The sequence below is a fragment of the Paroedura picta genome, chromosome 5 (assembly GCF_049243985.1).
Source record: "Paroedura picta isolate Pp20150507F chromosome 5, Ppicta_v3.0, whole genome shotgun sequence".
Lineage (NCBI taxonomy): Eukaryota > Metazoa > Chordata > Lepidosauria > Squamata > Gekkonidae > Paroedura > Paroedura picta.
This window is the reverse complement of record NC_135373.1, coordinates 121,180,310-121,203,568: the sequence shown is the minus strand read 5'-3', so window position 1 is coordinate 121,203,568 and position 23,259 is coordinate 121,180,310. Positions and strand designations below refer to the sequence as shown.

At 46.9% G+C, this 23,259-nt stretch overlaps 1 protein-coding gene across 1 annotated transcript in view; it reads right to left on the bottom strand.

The window, feature by feature from the left end:
- Positions 1–337: 337 nt before the first annotated feature.
- The window catches only part of USP6NL (USP6 N-terminal like), a 116,176-nt gene continuing 93,254 nt past the window's right edge, over positions 338–23,259 (bottom strand). The window contains 11 exon segments of the mRNA XM_077340799.1: positions 338–384; positions 475–535; positions 537–599; positions 601–629; positions 1,909–2,008; positions 2,108–2,173; positions 5,614–5,708; positions 6,119–6,239; positions 7,256–7,304; positions 12,347–12,456; positions 18,660–18,767. Of these exon segments, the coding sequence (XP_077196914.1) occupies positions 338–384; positions 475–535; positions 537–599; positions 601–629; positions 1,909–2,008; positions 2,108–2,173; positions 5,614–5,708; positions 6,119–6,239; positions 7,256–7,304; positions 12,347–12,456; positions 18,660–18,767 (849 nt within the window).

The window sequence follows — 23,259 nt, the reverse complement described above, 5'->3', positions numbered from 1 at the left end:
AGGGAGGGAGGGAGGGAAGGAAGGAAGGAAGGAAGGAAGAGAAGGAAGGAAGGAAGGAAGGAAGGAAGGAAGGAAGGAAGGAAGGAAGGAAGGAAGGAAGGAAAAGGGGTTGGGACTCATCAAAGGAGCAGAAGCAGGTGCTCTTTGTATGATGATTGTTGGTTTCTCCAAAACATCTGGTTGGACACTGCAGAAAATGGAATAGAGGACTAGGTGGGTACAAAGGTCTCCATTTGTCTGGGGCACTAAAACGAAAATTGCGACAACCCCGGATGGGCTGTACAAAGTGCATTTGGATGCATGGGTCAGCACCTGAAAAATGTTGGGGACCCCTGCTCTAGAGCACCGAAACTCCTGAAGACTCCTGCAGCGTCCTGAGAGGTGCTGACGGCCCAGAGAAGCGTCACAGCATTGGCGGAAAAAACCGAGCGTACCCATGTTTTCCCGTCCTGCTGTCTATCGTCAACGGCTTACCTGCTACCGGCAGGTCCAGCTTTGCTCGTTTCAGTTCTGCCATGGAGCTCTGGAGCTGCTCCGATGACAAAGTCGTCTTCGAAGAAGAAATCTTTGGCGAGGGTCTCCTGAAGAAATTCGACGAGTTTCTTCCATTTCCAATTTCATCAGGTGTTCTAGGGTTGGGGGGACGGGGACGGAACACAAGATCCAGAGAGTGGAAATGAATCGCTAAACGGGTTGAAATCTTTTGGTTTTTCTATTTGGGGGGGAAGCTATGAACGGGATTGTGTGAATACCCGTCTGTGAGTGAAACGAAATCGTAGAGTAATGGAACTTGGGGGTCGCCTCGGGAGAGCAAGACGGAAGCGTGTGTAGATCTTCCCCCCCTCTAGCAAAACCTTTAAAGCAGCCTTTGTCAACCTTCTGACTGTGGAGGGATCTCTGAAATAAATTTCCCGGATTCAAGGACTCCAGGAAGTGATGTCATCTGGCCACACCTCCCTGCTCTGCCCCCAGAAGTGACATAACTGCATGACTGTCACCCTCCTTTCACTTCCTTGCCTTGCCTTTACTACTGCTACTACTGGCTCTGTCCCATGTAGACCAGAACAAAGGTCAGGAGCTAAGAAGACAGCCCGAACCTCCCATACCATGCCACAACTACCCCCCCTTTTTTATCTTAATTCAAAAGAAATTACGTCTCAACATCCGGAAGAGGTTCCTGAGCGGTTCCTCAGTGGAACAGGCTTCCTCGGGGGGGGGGGGGGTCTCCATCTTTGGAGATTTTGGAACAGAGGCTGGGTAGCCATCTGGGCAATAGGTTCAGAATGGGCAAATATATATACACTAGTTGACACAGAATGATTAAAATGTAAAATCCGCTGCCAGAGGTTGTAGCGATGGCTACAGACTAAACAACTTAAAAAGGTGATTAGATAGATTAGATGAGCCTATCAATAGCTACTAGCCGTGGTGACTGAGGGAAACCTCCACATTCAGGAGCATTAACCCCTGAATATCAGAAGCAGAAGGCAACATCTGGGGAAGGCCTTGGCCTCTCTGCTCTGTTGCTGGCCCTCTAGAGGAACTGGTTGGCCATTGCGTGAGGCACAATGCTGGACTAGAGGGACCCCTGGTCTGATCCAGCAGGGCTCTTCTGATGTTCTTATGAACACCTTGGCCTCTCTGGCCTATTGTTGGCCCTCCAGAGAAACTGGTGGGCCACCGTGTGAGACAGGAATCTGGATTAGATGGACCCCTGGTCTGATCCAGCAGGGCTCTCCTTATACTCTTAAGCAATCACGTAACCTGCTCTCCCAATGCAAGGGGGAAGCCAACCACCACGGGAAGGGAGCCCCAATGCTTCAGAGAAAGGCGTCCATCAACCTTTCATGAGGCAGCTGACCACTCAAACATAGTGGCTTAGCGATTAAAGCCAGGCAGATCTCTTACTTCTGTGCATTTTCAGAATGGTGTAAGACATCGCCGTGAGAACCCGTTCTCCTTCAAGTATGTAGATATCCCAGATCCTGAGGGTTAACCTAAAGGGAGTCTGCAAGGAGAGAATCCAGTGTCAAAGACAAAACAAAACAAAACAAATCGAAAGAAGTAGTCCGGGAGAGAAAGTGGGAAACAAATCCAGGACACTCACGCGGTCAAGGAAACACTGGAAAAACCATTTCATTGTGTAAAAGCTTGTAGTGACCTCCTGGGATTCCTGCCAAGAAGGGAAAAATAACAGGTGTAATTTCAGAAGAGATGATGGTACCACGGCGCTCAGTGTCCATGGATCATTAGCGAAAAGTTCAACAGCAACCAATTTTCGATCTGCGTGGGATTGTGATTTGTAGACATCCTGATCTATTACTGTGAATAGCTACTAGCCATGATGGCTAACCTCCACATTAGGGTAGGAAGGGGATCTTATTATTGTGCCGCCATGTTGTGACATTTTAAAGTCTTTTAATGGGAGTTTTAATGGGGTTTTTAAGACACTGAAACCCGCCACGAGCCATTTGGGAGTGGCGGGAAATAAATCGAAATAATAATAATAATAATAATAATAATAATAATAATAATAATAATAATAATAATAATAATAATAATAATAATATTCAGAATCACTAATCCCAGAGCCAGGGGGCAAAACCAGGGGGAGGCCTCAGCCCCTGCGCTCCCCTGTTGCTGCCCTTCTGGAGGAACTGGTTGACCATGGTGTGAGACTGGGATGCTGGAGTAGATGGACCCCTGGTCTGCTCCAGAAGGTCTCTATTACTCTTTATGTTCACATTATTTCAGAAAGTACTCAAAACAAAAAATCCAGGTGCCACCAGGAGGTCCCCCAGCATGGCCAGAACTCCAGAAACCCAACCACTGTGCCCCCCCCTTCAAGCATCAAAAATACAGAGCATCACTGCCTCAGACTGACGTTCCATCTATACCTCGTGGCTAACAGACACGCATGGACCTCTGCTCCATATGTTTATTCACACGCGATGGGAGCATATTCTGTATACCTTTCCCCCACCCCCACACACAGGGGATTTCCCTCGCTCTGTCAGTCTTAGAACTGGGGGAACAAAGGTGACTGAGCATGCTTTGACAGTACAGAGCACTCTATTTCCTTCTGTGCTGGAACCAGACTGTGGATAGTCCTCTTTTTGTCTGTGCCTGAAGGTCCTCTCTGACTCCTGATTCTCTTTCTGTGGCTCTCTTGTCTCTCTTAATGGTCTGAGCAAGAGGCAAGATGCTTCTCCAGATCTATCCTCTGCAAAAAGAAAAAGCTGGAGCTGCGGCTCAAGATCTCTCTCTTCCCCATGCTTGCAACCAGAATCCATCTACCCACCCACCCACCCACCCACCCACCCCTCCCTCCCTCCCTCCCTCCCTCCCTCCCTCCCTCTCTCCCGGCAGTTCAAAGCAGTACAGGCAAGAACCAAAAAGGTTAGGGATACAATTAATACAAAAATACAAACAGTTTATTAAAGGAGCTCCAGTCTTTAAAAACCATAAAAGAATATCTGTTTGGCACACATAAAGTATCTAAGTGCATACCCCAATAATGCCCAATAATTTTTAGCCATGGCCTAACATGTTTTGATCAAATAGAGCAGGGCTCATGGAAATTGTAGGCCATGGACATCTGGAGGGCCGCAGTTTGACTACCCCTGAAATAGATCTTCATCAGAGGTCAATTGTACAGATGCACACAGATATAATTAACAAATTTTTACATATTATTAGAAATAATATGCAGTTGGTTCTACCGTTAACTCTGTTCAGCTGTATAAATTCTATGTTATTCTTTGCTTACTTATTTAGTCTGTTCTGGCTAGTTCTGGTCCTGCAAGGTGTTCATAATAGCACAATCCTCAGCCAGCAAATATGTCTTGTTCCTAATAGATAACTTAGAATTAATACATATAGATTGAGATTTCTAAGATAAATAGCACAGACTTCATGTTCTTTTATGGTTTTGAAACATTTGCGCTCCTACAATAAACTGTGTTTATATTTTTTCCAGAGTGGAAGCACATCATCGACATAAAAATGGAAAGTGTGGGATTAAACATTTAAATTAAAAAAACAACATGTAAATTTAAAATTTAAATAAATGTAAAACAATTTAAAATCCACCTCTTCTTCAAAGACTAAAACTCATTAAAGGGCGGGGATATTTAGATCTTACAGAATTCAGCTTGTTTGGTGGATTTTAGGCAGGGAAGCCAGCTCTCCTAGATGCCCATTTGGGCCTCGGCCACTTGCAATAGAAGGTTGGTTTTTATACCCCGCTTTTCACTGCCTGAAGGAGTCTCAAATCTGCTTACGATTGCCTCCCCTTCCTCTCCGCACAACAGGCACCCTATGAAGTTGAGACAGCTCTGAGAGAAGTACTCAGCGAGAACAGCTCTAACACTGGGCATCCCTCCCTTTTTTCTCCTCTCTGGCTCGATCTCTCCCCCCCCCCCAGTGCCATCAAAATGGTTAGAAAATCTCCAGCAAGAAGATGACGATCTGAATAAAATGACGGAATGGTGGAAGGACGGGGCATTTTTCTTAGAAACGATACATTTAAAAAATAATTGTATTGTGTTTTTGCATTTTGCTGAACGCTGGTTTTACATGTTAATGTCGTTGTGAACCGCCCGGAGCCCTCTTGAATGATTGACTGAATGAATGAAAGGAAGAATGGAGGAGGGAGGGAGGGAGGGAGGGAGGGAGGAATCATAGAGTTGGAAGATACCTCCAGTGTCATCTAGTCCAACCCCCTACACAAAGAAAGAAAGAAAGAAAGAAAGAAAGAAAGGAAGGAAGGAAGGAAGGAAGGAAGGAAGGAAGGAAGGAAGGAAGGAAGGAAGGAAGGAAGGAAGGAAGGAAGGAAGGAAGGAAGGAAGGAAGGAAGGAAGGAAGGAAGGAAGGAAGGAAGGAAGGAAGGAAGGAAGGCTGACCCCTGCTTAGCTTCGGAGACTTGTCAAGATAGGGTTAGCCTGGACTATCCATTTTTACTACTTGATCATAGGGACCAAGCCCTATGAAGATAGGTTGAGGGACTTGGGAATGTTCAGCCTGGAGAAAAAGAGGTTGAGAGGGGACATGATAGCCCTCTTTAAGTATTTGAAAGGTTGTCACTTGGAGGAGGGCAGGATGCTGTTTCCGTTGGCTGCAGAGGAGAGGACACGCAGTAATGGGTTTAAACTTCAAGTACAACGATATAGGCTAGATATCAGGAAAAAAATTTCACAGTCAGAGTAGTTCAGCAGTGGAATAAGCTACCTAAGGAGGTGGTGAGCTCCCCCTCACTGGCAGTCTTCAAGCAAAGGTTGGATACACACTTTTCTTGGATGCTTTAGGATGCATAGGGCTGATCCTGCGTTGAGCAGGGGGTTGGACTAGATGGCCTGTATGGCCCAACTCTAATTCTATGATCGCAGGGGAGCTGACCGCTCTTGATGAACTTGCAGAACTAGTGCCCATCGGAAGAAATTGTAACAGGCCAGAACCAAAATGGATGGACTCCTTAGATGGCAGCTTCAAAGGTTTCCCTAAATACCAGTGTCCTAATTAAACATGGGGCTGGTCTCTTTCTTTCTACCTTTCGTTTTTTGCCAACAAACTATGCCCTTTATCAACTTCCTGTCCGCGGCGGCATTTACTTACAAAATGCTGTTTCAGCTTCGACAAACATTTCTTCATGATTTTGTCGTGATGCTCCTGAAACCTCAACAGCTTTGGGAAACCAGGAACAAAGAAACCTAAAGGAAGAGAGAAAAAGAGGGAGGGGGGGGAGAGGAAAGGTGCGGGGGGGGGGAGAGGAATAAGAGAACCACCCAAGAAATTGAAACGCCCAGATGTTCCCACAAAATATACTGCCAGCTTTAATGCATGTGTAATGCATCACCCGTCAGAAGTGAATGGCCCCAGAATGCCGCTTTAGGGGATTCTTATATGGAATGCAGAACTTTAAAGAAACCATCTCCGCAGGGTAAACAAACAAACCAACAAAAAAGCATCATTTAGGTCACGTTAACTGCTTCAAACAGCCCAACTGAACAGGTCTATAGCAGAATAATAACTAAGATTCATGCTAGTGTGTCCACTTTTTTTTTTTTTTACCGGGCCCCTTCAATTTCTCCCCCCTATCGAGATCTGAAAAACGGCATACCATGCATAGCATGCTTGGGTCCCGAGAGCAGTTTTACCAGGGCCCAGAAGGCATCTTCTTCGTTCATGTACATCAGGAGTAAAGCTGTGATCTGGCTCATCCCCTGACAGTAGCCAACCTCCTGGAAACGCAGAAGACAAAACGTTTAGGGTTGTGGGTTTCTGTAAGTGAACAATTCAAAGGGGGTTACTTTGAGCCTCAGGGGAGGGCGGCATATGAATACAACGAATGAATGAATGAATGAATGAATGAATGAATGAATGAATGAATGAATGAATGAATGAATGAATGAATGTGCAGAACACAGCTCAAGGTGTGGGAGAGCCAGGATCAGATCAGGTCTTTGTTCATACATTACGGTGACCACGGGGACCTCCCGCGTGTACACGCATATGTTGGTAAGAAAGGATCAACCTGTGCTCGCTTTACGAAAGCTTCCGGCTACTCATTATTAACGTTGTCTCCCAATCCCCCATTTCTCGCCTCTCCTTATCGCTTTTGGAAAAAGAAGAATAGTTGGTTCTTATATGCCGCTTTTCTCTACCCGAAGGAGTCTCAAAGTGGCTTACAGTCGCCTTCCCTTCCTCTCCCCACAACAGACACCCTGTGAGGGAGGGGAGGCTGAGAGAGCCCTGAGATTATTGCTCTGTGAGAACAGCTCTATCAGTGCTGTGATGAGCACAAGGTCACCCAGCTGGCTGCAGGTGGGGGATCAGGGAACCACACCCATCTTGCCAGATTAGAACAGGGGTAGTCAAACTGCGGCCCTCCGGGAATTGTAGTCCATGGACATCTGGAGGGCCGCAGTTTGACTACCCCTGAATTAGAAGCTGCCGCTCTTAACTATGACAACCAAGCTGGAAACATTGGTTGTTCTGAGGAAAGGCACAGGTTTTATGGACCCTGTGCCTCCCCCCAAAAAGCATGTTTCTAAAAAATCATCATATTGCATTTCATTTTTAAGATTTGGGCAGGGTCTTGCTACGCATCAGCAGCAGCCTGTCTTATGACACCCTCTCCTCTTGCTCACGTTGGCCCTTTTCATTCGGCTTTCAGCTTTTCTCTCAACGCTGTCACCTTTGATTTTAAGAGCAAGCTTAAGGCAGAAGCAGAAAAGTATTTGGGCTGCTGACTTACTGTGTTATATATCGAGTAGGCAGCCAAAACGTGGAATAAGGACTGTTGCCTGGAAAGAAACAAAGACAAATGTAAAGAAGCTAAAATGTACACAAAAGGGGCCACTGGATACATCTGTGGCAGCAGTTCCAACAAACGGGGTGCATTTTGCACATTTGGAAATAAAAGAGTCAATATATCATGTTGCTTAGGTAGGATTACAGAATGAGAACGAAGGCTCGCGCGTAACACTAATCCACAAAAACAATTGAATGTTCATTCCTCAAACACAATCTGCTCCACGTAATATATTTCTGGTGAGGTCTTGGAGGAGGAGCTGGTCTCATGGCTTAAGTGCCACTCAGCACTTAACACCCACTCAGGGCAGTAGTCCCGCCCCTGAGTGCTTCCTCCTCCAACCAGCTTGCCTGTCTGTCCAGGGGCCAGCCAATTGCCTTCCGTCTCCCACCCTTGACCACCCCCTCCTCCTTCCACTTCCCTCCGAGGCTCGGAGGCTGCAGATCCCTGCTGTGTGAGAGCTGCCCCTGCTGGTGAGTTCCCTAACAGCTGCCTGCAGCTTTTCTAGGTCCTGGGGGGAGGGGGAGGCCACCCATAGAGTTCTTCTACTCCACCCTCCTAATCTAGAGCCTGTTGGGAGGGGCAGTGACATCAACAGTAAAACCATAGTGTTTCCAGAGATTCCTAGATCACCTTCCAGCACTTCTGGGCTCCTTGTCACTTATCCCTGGAGGAAAAAAAAATCTGTTGTATATATCTCTTATTGTTGTTGTTGTTAGGTGCAAAGTCGTGTTGGACCCATCGCGACCCCATGGACAATGATCCTCCAGGCCTTCCTGTCCTCTACCATTCCCCGGAGTCCTTTTAAGTTTGCACCGACTGCTTCAGTGACTCCATCCAGCCACCTCATTCTCTGTCGTCCCCTTCTTCTTTTGCCTTCAATCGCTCCCAGCATGAGGCTCTTCTCCAGGGAGTCCTTCCTTCTCATGAGGTGGCCAAAGTATTTGAGTTTCATCTTCAGGATCTGGCCTTCTAAGGAGCAGTCAGGGCTGATCTCCTCTAGGACTGACCGGTTTGTTCGCCTTGCAGTCCAAGGGACTCGCAAGAGTCTTCTCCAGCACCAGAGTTCAATAGCCTCAATTCTTTACACAACATTGCAAAACATTAACAGAGGAAGCACCGGTTTCATTAAGGATACACCAGACTTGAAACTCATTGCAGGAAAAGATTTCATCAGGAAAACTATCTTAGCTGAGGCAGACATTACGTTTATGCACCCCCACTGGCCCAGAATTCATTTAATGGCGTCTGAGCAAATGCTTTATCAAACGTGACCTGCGCTGCCTACTTTACAAATATCCTCAGATACCTCCGAGCCTCCGTTCAGGTTGTACGTGTCAGATACGATCGATGTTTAACATTAACTTGTCTTCTCATCTTGACAACAGGTCAGCTTTGTATCTTAACATGCCCCGAGTTCAACGTATTCGGGAACCGACTTAGCTATGGAAACTGGCTAGGATATGAATCTTGAATCATAAATCTGAGGTCTGTGTGGGCTGTTGCGAGATTGCCCCAGATAAACCAGCACTGCAGTATACTTTTATGGATCTACCGGTCCCCCAGTAGGGTTATGGGGTTACCTTGGCTAGCTTCAAGGGACAGGAGGCAGGGTTGCCCGATCCGGGTGGGGAAATTCCGGGGGTTTTGGGGATTGAACCTGGAGGTGGGGTATAATATCATAGATTCTAGCCTCCAAAACACCCATTTTTCTCCATATTGATCTTTGTAATTTGTAGGTGAGAAGTAATTCTGGGGGAACCCAGGCCCCACCTGGAGGTTGGCATCCTGAGCACCCAGAGCAACTGGCTGGGTCACTTCACAGAAAAGAAGGAGAATTGGGGGTTTTATGCCCTGCTTTTCGCTACCCGAAGGAGTCCCAAAGTGGTTTACAATCACCTTTCCCTTCCTCCCCCACAACAGACACTCAGTGAGGCTGAGAGAGCTCTAAGAGAAGTGCTCTATGAGAACAGCCTTAAGAGAACTGTGACTAGTCCTAGGTCACCCAGCTGGCTGCATGTGAAGGTGTGGGGAATCAACTCAATCCTCCAGATTAGAGGCTGGCCGTCTTAACCACTACACCACAGGGGCTCTCTAGTATGAGATCTGTGAACAATGCCTGAACAATATTCCACTTTATTTTTTAAAATAATTATTATAATTATTAAAATCATTAATAATGCTTGCTCCAGTGAGTTGGATCACCTGATACGGTCAAAGAAAGTGAGCCGGAGTTTCATGATTTTACCTACTTAATAATAATTATTGCCTACCTGATATCTACCTAAAATTTCTACCTAAAATTTCAAGCGACCCAACTCAATGGAGCAAGCAATAATGCTAGGGTGGGTCAGCGGAAAAAGGGAACCAGGATAGCAAAAGAGCGCAGTGGCTATACACGATCAAAATGGAGACCGGCCAGAACATTCTTGGATGCTTTAGGATGCTTTGGGCTGATCCTGCGTTGAGCAGAGGGTTGGACTAGATGGCCTCCAACTCTATGGTTCTATGATTACATAACTAAAAGATTGAAAAACATGGCGAAAGTTGAGCCATAGGAGCGCCAAGGCTCGGACTCAGACGAACGGTTAACATCACCACCATCATTATGAGGTCAGTCTCCATGTCTGTAACGGGGCTGCGATAGCAAAAGACCTCCCCGCTGGCAACCCTAGTTGCTTCAAGCAGTGGTGGGATCACAACTATAACAGTAACAACAACTTGGTGCTGACACAGCCCTTCTGGGCAAAGCACAGAAGCAATGTAGGGGGGAGAATTCAGAATCGCCATAAAGCTTCCAGTGACTCCAAGAGCTACCCTACATCACTTTATAAGGTTTCCCTGGAAATGATGTGGCGGTGCAAAGCACACCCTCCCTCCCCTTTGTCCCTCCCTGTAATCCTCCACCTGGTTGCCAGGAACAGCGTGGCAAATCTAGTATGTGGACATAACTGATCTTCCAGAGTAGGTCATTTAGTGAGGAGCTGGAAATCTCATGCCCTAAACGGTGACTCTTCAGGTGCCCATGGACTACAATTCCCACGAGTCCCTGCCAACACAAGCTGGAGCTAAAACAGTTCCGCAGGGCCTGCAAAAGGGAGCTCTTCTGCCAGGTATTTGGTTGAGAGCAGGCATAGTCAACAACGTCTGCAGGGGTGCTTTAGGATGCTTTTCTTGGATGCTTTAGGACAGTGGTCTCCAACCTTTTTATCACCAGGGACTACTCAACGCTTGACAATTTTACTGAGGCCCGGTGGGAGGGGTAGTTTACTCCTCTACTCTCAACCACTGCCCTAACACTCTCTGATCGCTATGGTAATGTTTAAACATCCCTTCAAAATATGATACAGACACGCCACAACAATGAACATAAGGAACATTTTATTTTCATGGACATTTTAACTCATGACAATGACAAATCAATGGGAACCCTGAGCTTGTTTCTCTGCAACGAGATAGTCCCATCTGGGAGTGATGGGAGACAAGGACACCCAAAGTGTGTTGTAAAGGGCCGGGGGGATGAAGTAAAGGGCCGGGGGGGGGGAGGCGTCTTTCGTGGCCCACCTCCAATTAGTCGACCGACCACATGTGGTTCGTGGCCCACAGGTTGGGGATCGCTACTTTAGGATGCTTGAGGCTGATCCTGCATTGAGCAGGGGGTTGGACTAGATGGCCTGTATGGCCCCTTCCAACTCTATGATTCTGTGATTCTGGGGCCTCTGCTTCCTCCCCCCCAGAAATCCATTGGACCTGTTTGTACTGTTATATGCTGGACCTGTTTGTACTGTTATACTGTTTATACAGTGCTGGACCTGTTTGTACTGTTACCAGTTGTTTTCCTTAACAAGGGCCAGAGCCTTCTCCATCCTGGCCCCCACCTGGTAGAACCAGCTCCCAGAAGAGATCAGGGCCCTGCCCAAACTCCCACAATTCCGCAGGGCCTGCAAAAGGGAGTTCCTCCACCAGGCATTCAACTGAGGTCAATCTGACATAGAAGCATTAGGCGGCCCCCCTTCAAATCATATCGTCCATGATCGGAATGTTTCTGACCTCCCTAGGGGCTTTGTCAAAGATGCTCTCTTGAAATTGTTCAATGAGTGAATCATGGTAACCTGTTAAACTTATATTTACTGCTGGAATTGTTGCTATTCTGTTGTTACTGTGGATTGTATAACGTTCTATGTGTCCAACAATGTCCCCACGTAAACCGCCCTGGGCTGTATGGGAGGGCGGTATAAAAATCCAAGTAAATAAATAATTAAATAAACAAACAAACAGTTAGTTGTATTAATGTTATGATTATTTATATGTATGGATTGTGTCTTGTATAGTTTCCAAGTTCTATGTAAACTGCCCTGAGCCTTCGAGGAGGGTGGTATATAAATATAAATATAAAAATAGATTAGGTAGGTAGGTAGGTAGGTAGGTAGGTAGGTAGGTAGGTAGGTATGTAGATAGATAGATAGATAGATAGATAGATAGATAGATAGATAGATAGATAGATAGATAGATAGATAGATAGATAGATAGATAGATAGATAATTGTAGTCCGTGGACATTTGGAGAGCCATAGTTTCCCATCCCCCCCCCAAGCTAGACTCTAAGTGAATAAGTTCCAAGCACAATTTGGAAATGGAAATTTATTATAATGAAATAGTGGGGGTTTAAGCCAGTATGAAGTACCTGGAAGACCATCGGGTGGAAGGAAGGGCACTGAGAAGTCATCAAATGAATAAATAAATATTTATTGCTTTTCTCCCACATGCAAATCAAAATAAGCAGTGATAACTGACTGCCCTTTTAACCTTTCGGAGAGCCCAAGGCATTTCTATGCATACATTTGCTGCTCCAGGAGCACCCCGGGCGTAAGCAGGTGGGAGGGTGGACTCGGCCGCAATTATCCCCTCCCCCCTAATACGCACGGCAGGCGAGAGCTTCCAGCTCGCCATCTTCCAAAGACTGACATGCAAAGTGGGCCGTTTGACACCTGAGAAATCAAACAGGTTGAGAAACGCAGGAGAAACGCTGACTTACTTCACTCCGTATCTATCTCTAAACATGATGTGGTCCCGATACGTCCGATTAACGTCGAGATCGATCTGCCGGATGTCCGGGGAGCTCATTCTGGCTTGCGTTTTCAAAGTCTAGGAAACAAAAAAAGAAAGAAATGGACACGCGTTTACACGAAGCGGACCGCTGGGGTATAAACCTGACGAAGAGTCCGTGCGCATGGAAGCTTATGCGCAGGATTAAACTTTGGAGGCCTTAAAGGTGCTTTAAAGGCTGAAACTCTGCAGTATAAATTTAAAAACAATCATAACAGCCTAGTTTTCATCCAGAAGGGAAACCACGTTTAGGATTTAGATTCGTGGTTCCCAAAGCCGGCGGTACAGCCCCATAGAGGCAGTGGGATTACTGGGAGGGGGGTGTGCTAAGAGGCAAGGAGGGGAGGAGAAGGAAGTGATCAACCATGAATGAATGGCACTCCAAGTTTCTGCCCTTCTACCGTGTCAAACTTGGTTGGAACTATTAACAGGTTTAGCATGTAATCTACCAGAGCTCTAGACCAGGGGTGGGCAAACTATGTCCCTCCAGATGTCCATGGACTACAATTCCCATGAGCATTGCTGGCAGGGGCTCATGGGAATTGTAGTCCATGGACATCTGGAGGGCCACAGTTTGCCCACCTCTGCTCTAGACAGACCACTATGCTGCATTTTCAGAAACCATTGCCACTATATTTTTGTCTCTGCCCTTTTCCAAGAAGTCCTTAACGTCGCAGCATTGAGCATGGTGTTTCTTTTTCCTGTGTTCTCAGTTAACGGGGGGAATCCACTGCTGCAGGGAGCCGTGGGAGCTACTGGCATAGACAGCGCGAAGAGGGGATTGGCTAAACATTTGGACAAGAGGTCCATCAGTCGGTTTTAGCCACAAGGTTTACGGGGAACCGTTTGAGGCAGCTAGGCTCTGCATTCTTGGTCCTTGGGGGAGGCCGTAGTGGGAGGGCCCTGGGAGTTCTGGCCTCGCTGGTAGACCTCCTGGTAGCACCTGGGATACGGCCACTGTGTGGCAGAGTTGGACCAGATAGGCCACTGGCCTGATCAAACAGGACTTCTTTGATATTTATATAGAAGATGGAACACTATCTGGGCCACTGATGCTCTATATTCTTGTTGCTTGGGGGAAGACAGTGAGAGAGCTTCTGGCCCCATTGGACTTCCTGATGGCACCTAGGGTTTGGTGACTGTGTGATGGCACCTAGGGTTTGGTGACAGAGTGTTGGACTGGATGGGCCATTGGCCTGATCCAACATGGCTTCTCTTATGTTCTTATGGCCTCTCTGGTGGACCTCGTGATGACACTAGGGCTTTGGCCACCCTGTGACAAAGAATATTGAACTGGATGGGCCATTAGCCTGATCCAACATGGCTTCTCTCATGTTCTCATGGCCCTGCTGGTGGACTTCCTGAGGGCACCTGCGGTTTGGCCACTGGGTGACACAGAGTGTTGGAATAGAGAGACCACTGGCCTGATCCAACAGGACTTATTTTATATTTATATAGAAGACAGAAGATGGAACACTCTGTATTCTTGGAGCTTGGGGGGCAACAGTGAGAGAGTTTCTGGAGTCCTGGCCCCACTGGTGAACCTCCTGATGGCACCTGTTAGTTAGTTAGTTTTATTAAGGTCGTAGACCAGCACAAGTCGATACAAAAACATCCATTAAAACCAGAAATTAAAACATCTTAAAACATAACAATACAAAATAGAATAATAATGTGCATAAACACAGCTGTCCAGTTCACTTGGAACAGACCATTCTATTACGAATTTTGATCACTGCTGTGCAGAATTTGGCAACTCTATAGGTTGTAAGCAGCGGAGAAACGTAAAATTCTCCTGGACGTCCTGGGAATCTGCCTAACAGTGGAAGAATCAGACTAATTCGAATGTCATTATAAAATCGACATTGAAGGAGAACATGTTCCATGGTTTCTAGATGTCCAGAGCCACAGGTCCATTCTCTTTCGATATAGGGTATTTTCCTATATCTTCCTTCTAATACATCACATTTATGATGGCGTCTGGGTTTTGGCTGCTGGGGATATCTGAAGAAGCGGGCAGTGACTCAAGAAGGCTCCTCTCCCGCCACTACGTTTGTGAATATTTAAGATGGTCCTGGACTCCTGCTCTTTTCTGAAGTGAGCGGTGACTCACAAAAGCCCTGCCACAAATGTTGTGAGCCTTGAAGGTACCTGTAGGACTCTTTTCCACTGCTACAGAAAGTCTGACTCAGCTCCCCATCTTCCATCACTCCACACAGGCCTGCATCTCTATCACGAATTGCCTGCCGGAGCCTTGGCTGGCAGCACTGATTCGACTCTCCGGAATTTGCAAGCGGCTTTTAAAAAAGCCTTCCGAGAAAATCCACAGCACTGGCTTCTGCGTGCCCCACCGGGGGGGGGGGGGGCTTATTCCATTTCCTGCACTTTTTCACTAGGTGGCATCCATAACCTTCGGAGACACTGCCTTTCTGCTTTAATCTGCTTTCGTTCCGTAGTTCGTAGTTCAGCTGAGCATTGTTTGGGTTAAGAGAGTCCGTTGGTCACTGGAGAAAGTCAGTGTGGTGTAGGGGTTAGTGCTGGGCTAGAGTGGAGGGGAGCCAGCTTGGTGTGGTGGTTCACAGTGCAGGTTTCTAATCTGGCGAGCTGGGTTTGATTCCCCGCTCCCCCACATGCAGCCAGCTGGGTGACCTTGGGCTTGCTACATCACTGATAAAGCTGTTCTGACCGAGCAGGAATATCAGGGCTCTCTCAGCCTCACCTCCCTCACAGGGTGTCTGTTGTGGGGAGAGGAAAGGGAAGGCGACTGTAAGCCGCTTTGAGACTCCTTCAGGTAGAGAAAAGTGGCATATAAGAACCAACTCTTCTTCTTCTTCTTCCGTAATCTCAGGGCTCTCTCAGCCTCACCTCCCTCACAGGGTGTCTGTTGTGGGGAGAGGAAAGGGAAGGTGACTGTAAGCCTCTTTGAGACTCCTTCAGGTAGAGAAAAGTGGCATATAAGGACCAATTCTTCTTCTCCATGAGTATCTTAGGCTGGTCAGTGTCTCACAGCCTCACCTACCTCACAGGACTGTTGTAAGGATGGACAAACCAATGTAAAGTCACCAGGAGCTCCTGGTAAGACAGGTGGCCTTTTATTTATTTTTGCCATGGTTCTTGACAACCAAACTGCTGGCACACAACTACACAGCCATGGTGTGGCTCTGATCCTGGGGAAATTGGAAGCAATTAAGTCTCACTGTTTTCCAATATGATATCAATTGACATTTTAAAAAAATACTCTCGCTGGATCATATCCTAAGTATAGCTCCATCCAGCACAAGAAGCACTATAAAAGTTCATGGGTATTTGTGACTTGGGTCTCTATGAATTCCTGCCCCTGAGCCATGAACAGAGCTAGATTCCTGGCAAATCTTGCTTCACAGCTCAGTTTGTGCCCATTCCTAGATCTGATGTCTATTAATCGATTAAAAAAACCTCTTGCAGTGCAATCCTAAACAGAGTTACGGTGTTCTTGGTCCACAGAATTCAACAGGCTTCTGAGTCAGTTAACTTCCTTCAGAATTGCACTGTTAAGTTTCATAATCTTCCCGATTCTTTTATCCAGGGGCGTGAGGGGTGACATAACGTTACTGGCTTTTAAGGTTTTAATTGTCCCTGGAAGGTTAAAAGCAGCGGTCACGGCGCAAAATAAAATTAACCCACAGAGCGGATTTGCAAAAACCTGTCACCAGGGCATTTCCCAGCAGTGTTTTGACACAGCAGCTAAAGGTTTGTAACTGTGAAATCCTTTATGATTTAATTTGATTTACAAATTGTAATTGAGAGCCAGGAAACGGAGCCCCCCCAATCGCTTATTAATTGCCTGACCACCTCTTTCGCAGATGAAATACATCGGGCATTCGCAAATGAAATATCTCTCTGTTAAACGGGGCAAGCCAAGATTTTATTTCTATTTGGATGCAGGTCAGTGTGATGCCAGGAGCTATGGGAGATGTTTGAGTGACGTTTCCACTATCTCTTACTTAATGAAAAGTGGCTGGGGGGGGAGGGGGGGCCTTTAAATCTTTACACTCCTGACAATTTTCTGCTCAAAACTGTCTCTCCTCAAATGAAGCTGCCAGATTCTGAATCAGACCCTTGGTCCGTCAGTCAGCAGAGCCGACTCAGGCTGGCAGCCGTTCTACAGGGTCTCAGGCAGAGGTCTTCCACATCACCTAGCGGCTGGTATTTTTAATGGCAATGCCAGGGATTGAACCTGGGACCTTCTGCATTGCAAGCAGAGGCTCTTCAGCTGAGCCACGGTCCTTCCCCAGAATACTTTTCCAGCTGTTTGGGAAAAGATCTGGATATTCGCTTCTTCTTGTGGTCTAGGGGTGCGGGTGTGAGGGCGTCAATGAGGCAGGACACACACCATTTGGGGAGGGGAGCTATCACCGGTGATGTAATGACATCACCGGTGTACTTGCTGATGTCACTCCAGGCACTTCCGGAAGCGACATAATGACATTGCTGGTGAGGTTCTAGCATTTGGCCAAAACCAGGGGTAGTCAACCTGTGGCCCTCCAGATGTTCATGGACTACAATTCCCATGAGCCCCTGCCAGCAATGCTGGCAGGCGCTCATGGGAATTGTAGTCCATGAACATCTGGAGGGCCACAGGTTGACTACCCCTGGCATAAACCACAGTTTTGACTGCATGTTGGGCTGTCACCAACAAGGTCACGACCTTATTTCCAGTCATGCTGGGGAATGTTGAAACAAGTAAAGCACTTTTAACATTCCCTAGCAAGTATCGTTAAGCACTTCTCGGCCCCAGGAGACAGTTAGCCAAATTTAAAAGAACTGTCCCTTAATTAGAATCCTGGGTTAGGGGACCGGGTGAGCCTCAAAGAGAAGGGTGTTCCACAGGAAAGGAGTCATCACCGAAAAGGCCCAGTCGAAGGCAGGGTTATAAAGAGGAGGGGCTGTTGCAAAGATATTTATTTATTTACTTCATTTATAACCTGCTGTTCTCCATGGCAGAGAACCAAAGTGGCTTATGTTCTTCGCCTCTTTTCCATTTGTCCCTCACAAGATACAGGGATTCAAACCTGCATCTCCCAGACCTTAAGTCTCCGCTCCAGCCACTCCACCACAGGGTCTCACAGCCCACACTGGTGGGCTGGACATTGTGAGACGAGGTGGTGCTCCAAGTAAAGAAGAAGAGGAGTTGTTTTTATACCCCAGTTTTCACTCTCCAAAGGAGTCTCAAAGTGGCTGACAATCGCCTTCCCTTCCTCTCCCCAAAACTCACACCCTGTGAGGGAGGTGGGGCTGGAAGAGCTCTGCCAGAACTGTTCTGCGAGAACAGCTCTAACAGAACTGGGTCTCGGCCAAGGTCACCCAGCAGGCTGAATGTGGAGGAGCGGGGAATCAAACCCAGCTTTTTAGATTAGTGGCTGCCACTCTTAACCACTGCACCAAGCTGGCTCTCCAGCCAAACTGGGCCCAGAGACAGAAGGTCAACGCCAGTGATATAGAGAGGAGATGACTGAGAGGGGATCTGATAACCATCTTCAAGTATTGAAAAGGCTGCCACATGGAGGATGGGGCAGAGTTGTTCTCGCTTGCCCCAGAGGGACAGACCAGAACGAATGGGATGAAATTAATTCAAATGAAATTCCATCTAAACATCTGGAAGAAGTTCCTGACAGAGTGGTTTCTCAGTGGAACAGGCTTCCTCGGGAGGTGGTAGGTCCTCCATCTTTGGAAATTTTTAAACAGTGGCTAGATAGCCATCTGACGGAGAGGCTGATTCTGTGAAGGCAAAGGGGTGGCAGTTTACAGTAGACGAGCGATAGGGATGTGAGTGTCCTGCGTAGAGCAGGGGGTTCGACTAGATGACCCATGAGGTCCCTTCCAACTCTATGATTCTAGGATTCTATGAAATCGGCCTTGGAGATTTGCAAGGGCAGGAGAATGTGAGGAGTGGGTCACAAAACAACCCCTTCCTCACCCCCCCCCTCCCCGCCCACAGACATGGAATCAAACCCAGCAATTTCTATCCAGACTTTTTCAAACTAGAACTGCTTCATTTTAGAGCGGGCAAGAAAAAATTATACAAAGCGCTAACAAAAAATATTCCAAAAAAGCCGTGAATTCCTTTTAAGCTGATTTTTAAAAAGGGAAAAAAAAACAATATTATTTTTATTCCTTTCGGTATACAGTGGAAAATTTAAGCTCTCCATTTCCAGCTTTCAGATATCGGAGCCGACGTCTCGTTCCCTATCTTGGAGACTCACGTTATAATAGTCCTTCATTTCTTCTTTCATTTTAGGGACGTCGAGTAACAAAGACCAAACTTCGCCTCTCAGCTGCAACGGGATTCCTTTGTAAATTCTCCTATGAAACTGGAGGAAATACATTAACATGAGTACAAAGCAGACCGGAAAAGAAGCCACGTGATTGCCTGGCCTCTTCAACAGACCAAGGGGCTGTCACTTGGAAAGGAGGGGAATTGCATGAATTGGAGGCAGAGAGGAAACTTGGGCAATGAAGGTTTCAGAAATAATAAATGACTACGGGTGAATGTTGAACCGGAAAGTGCTAAAGCAGGATTACAGACAAGAAAACTAAGGGAGGGATACGGGGGACCGCCTTGAAGTGGCTGATCTCCTTCCTTAAAGGTTGGGGACAGAGGGTAGCTATTGAGGAGGAACAATTTCACCCTGGCTACCTGCAGTATCATAGAATCATAGAGTTGGAGGGGACCTCCTCCCCTGCACTATGCAGGACACTCACAACCCTCTCACTCATCCACTGTCACCTGCCACCCCCTTGAGCCTTCACAGAATCAGCTTCTCCGCCAGATGGCTCTCCAGCCTCTGTTTAAAAATCTCCAAAGATGGAGAACCCACCACCTCCCGAGGAAGCCTGTTCCACTGAGAAACTTTTCTGCTGAAAAATCTCCAAAGATGGAGAACCCACCACCTCCAGAGGAAGGCTGTTCCATGAGGAACTGATCTAACTGTCAGGAACTTCTTCCGGATGTTTAGCCTTTGCATTAATTTCATCCCATTGGTTCTGGTCCGTCCCTCTGGATTCATTCATTCATTCATTCATTCATTCATTCATTCATTCATTCATTCATTCATTCATTCATTCATTCATTCTTTTGAATTAGAATCATAGAATCATAGCGTTGGAAGGTACCTCCTGGGTCGTCTAGTCCAGCCTCCTGCACTGTCCAGCCTCTGTTTAAAAATCTCAAAAGATGGGGAACCGACCCATTCCCAAGGAAGCCTGTTCCACTGAAAAACCACTCTAATTGTCAGAGACTTCTTCCAGATGTTTAGACGGAATTTCTTTTGAATTAATTTCATCTCATTGGTTCTGGTCTGTCCCTCCAGGTCTCACTGGGAAGGTAAGATTACCAGGTGTCATTGTCTCCTTGGGCCACTGGTCTGGGATGGCAGGTAGGGTTGCCAGATCCAGATTGGAAAACTCCTGAAGATTTGGGGATGGAGCTTAGTCAGGACACGGCCCTTAACGAGGCACATTGCTAACGAGTCCCCCTGCCAAAGTATCCAGTTTCTCCAGCAGAGCTGATCTCCGTAATCTGGAAATAAGCTATAATTCCAGAGGATTCCCAGCTCCCACTTGGAGATGGGCATCCCTACTTCTGAGAATCAAAGTGTTTTTCCTTCCCCCTCCGGAACATGCTGGGCCAAATCAAGGTATGACTTGACATCTAATGTCCTCAATACATTCTAAATTAAATCCCCACTACCTTGGCTTGGCAGCTTCTCCCCGATCCTTCCCCCCTTCCCTCCCAGCCCCTTTCTTTTCCTTTGGGGAGCCGTTCAATCACTAAGACAGCCAGACAGAGCAAGGTAGAAGCCCATTGCTGGAGGGATTTGAATGTGAATGCAGTAAGTGGCGTTCTTATTCAACGCCTCCTCAAAGTGATGACCGTATCAGGTCAAGGCAGGCTGAAGCACCTGCGGGGATTGACGGATTCAAAAGCCCTCCCTTGCGAGAATGCAGTTGAGAGGTGAGTGATGGTATTAAAGCGAGAAAGAAAGGCGGAGAAGCAGAGATGTTACCATCCCATGCAAACAGAAGGGCAGGACAGAGTACTGTTTTATTTAGGAGGAGAGATGTGGCTTTTCAGTAGAGCACTTGCTTAGCCTTGCATAAGGTCCTAGCTTTGATCCCTGGCATCTCCAGGATCGGCTAGTAGGTGATGAGAAGGACCCCCAGCCTGGGACCCTCGACAGCCACTTCTAGTCTGAGCAGTACTAATTCAGATTCGTAAGAACATACATAAGAGCATAAGAACAACCCTGCTGGATCAGACCAATGGTCCACCTAGTCTAACATCCTAAGAACATCAGAAGAGCCCTGCTGGGTCAGACCAGGGGTCCATCTAGTCCAGCATCCTAAGAACATCAGAAGAGCCCTGCTGGATCAGACCAGGGGTCCATCTAGTCCAGCATCCTAAGAACACAAGAAGAGCCCTGCTGGGTCAGACCAGTGGCCCATCTAGTCCAGCATCCTAAGAACATCAGAAGAGCCCTGCTGGATCAGACCAGGGGTCCATCTAGTCCGGCATCCTAAGAACATCAGAAGAGCCCTGCTGGATCAGACCAGTGGTCCATCCGCGGAATCCCTCCATGATGCACCAAGAAGGGGCTAATTGTAGGGGTGGGAGGATAGATTTTTTAGCCGCTAGGGTTTGTATTTAATGGGGGTTATTAACTGTATTTATGTGGGGTTTTATTGTGTAACTTGCCACAAGACGGCTTGCTGACAGCGGCGGTTAACAGATCTAATAAGATGCTATAAGACGATCCTGCATTGAGCAGGGGGTTGACTAGATGGCCCGGATGACCCCTTCCAACTTTAAGATTTTATGAAATCACAAAAGTCTCTCTCTCTCTCTCTCTCTCTCTCTCTCTCTCTCTCTCTCTCTCTCTCTCGTTGCTCTCATATGAAGTGGCTGTGAAATCAAAGACTTAATCAAGGTACAAAGGAAGCTGTATTTCCTTTGGAGCAAAGAAGGCCTAAGCTTGTTTGAACGCAATGACTGGTAAAAGTTTACTTTGCAGAGTCAAGCGCAAAACAAACCCCCCCCCCGACACCCCTTTTGGAAGGCTCATAAAAAGCTGCTTATTTCTCAAGCCCCTTCTGGACTGATCGGGGGAGAGAGAGGATTTAGACGGGTTTGCCGCCGACCGTCTGATGATGAATAGGTTTCGATTTTTGATTCGTTAAGCCTCCCCGGCTTACGGAAGGGAAACGAAATGGAAGCAGAACAGAGGCCCTCTCGTTTCATCCGTCTCGCTTATTAATCTCTGGACCACACGCCTTATTTCTCTGCCTGCATTCACACCTCTCTTGGGTTGCCAGCCCAAGATGGCGGAATATGGAGATTTTAGGGGGGAGGTGCAGCAAGGGGAGGCACCTCAGAGTCTTGTGTCTTAGGAGCACGGTGGGCTATAAATTTAATAAATAATAATAATAACAATGCCGTAGAGTCCACCGTTGAGTTCCATGCTCTCTGCCAATCTACCTCACGGGATTGTTGTGTGGATAACACAGAGGGGAGGAGAAGAAAGCCAGCCAGGTTATCCTATATAATAAAATGTGCAGGGTACTTCCCACGACATGCCGGCCCACTGATTGGCCCTCGAGGGGAAAGAGCCCTCCCCCCCAAGGGCCACTCTGAGAAGCTGGCACATTTATTTTATTAATTTTATTACTGAATTTATACCTAGCCCGACGAGTCGGCTCGGGGCGGATAACAGAATGAGAAGGGCCCAATGGTCCGAAATACGATAAAACAATAAAATCAACAAGCTCCCTTCTAGATTAAACATCCAAGATGGCGGACAAAATCCAAGATGGCGGACAAAAATCCATTGTCAATCACCACCCCACAGCCTCTGATTGGCCCTCGCTGGGAAGGGTCCCGAGGACCAATAAGGGGCAGGTCTAAAATGTCCTCCCTAAATATTTTATGTATATTTACTCTCTGACTCCTTGCAGGCAGATCAAGATGGGTCGCCGTGTTAGTCTGTCTGTTAGCAGTAGAAAAGAGCAAGCGTCCTGAGGTGCTCTAAAGTCTAACCAAAGTCGTGGGATGTGCGCCTACCCAGCCACTGATTTTGCTATTCTCCTAGAACAGCCTTTTTCAACCTTTTGACCATGGATGAACCCCTAAAATCATTTTTCAGGAACCCCGGAAGTTCAGGAACACCCGGGGCCCCTCCCCTTCACACCCCCTGCAATTTCCAGGCCCATCATTGGCCATTTGGGAAGGGGGAGGTTGACATGACCATATATGGTCATCTCACCCAGTAAATTGTGGGTTATTGTGCTATTGTGACCACCATCTATCTTGTATTTGGTTTATGCCTTATGGTTTTATATATTGTATTTTATGCTGTTTTATATTTTATTATTATGTTGTGAGCTGCCACAAGCCAGCTTGTCTGGGAGTGGCAGGACAGAAGTCAAATGACAAATGAATGGATGGATGGATGGATGGATGTTTAACAAATTTAAAAATATGTATAAAAAATTAATTAACTCCCACCCATTTGGGAAACTCTTCCAGGGCCGTCAAGAGACCCCAGGATTTCACGAAACCCTGGTGGAGAAAGTTAGAGACACCAAAGCGAGTTGTCCAAATCATTTCAACCAACCTTACATTCTAGCTTGCGTAATTTCTGTTCGGCAACCTGATCTCGCTTTTCATTTTTACTAGGCTGTATATCCAGTTGTAAAACAACAGCCTTCTCCCAAGGCGTAACGTGTAAATTCTGATAACCTTTCATCGCAGGCCGTCCCCTTCTATTTTAGAGAAGAGTTTTAAACCACTTTCGATGTCTTTATCAA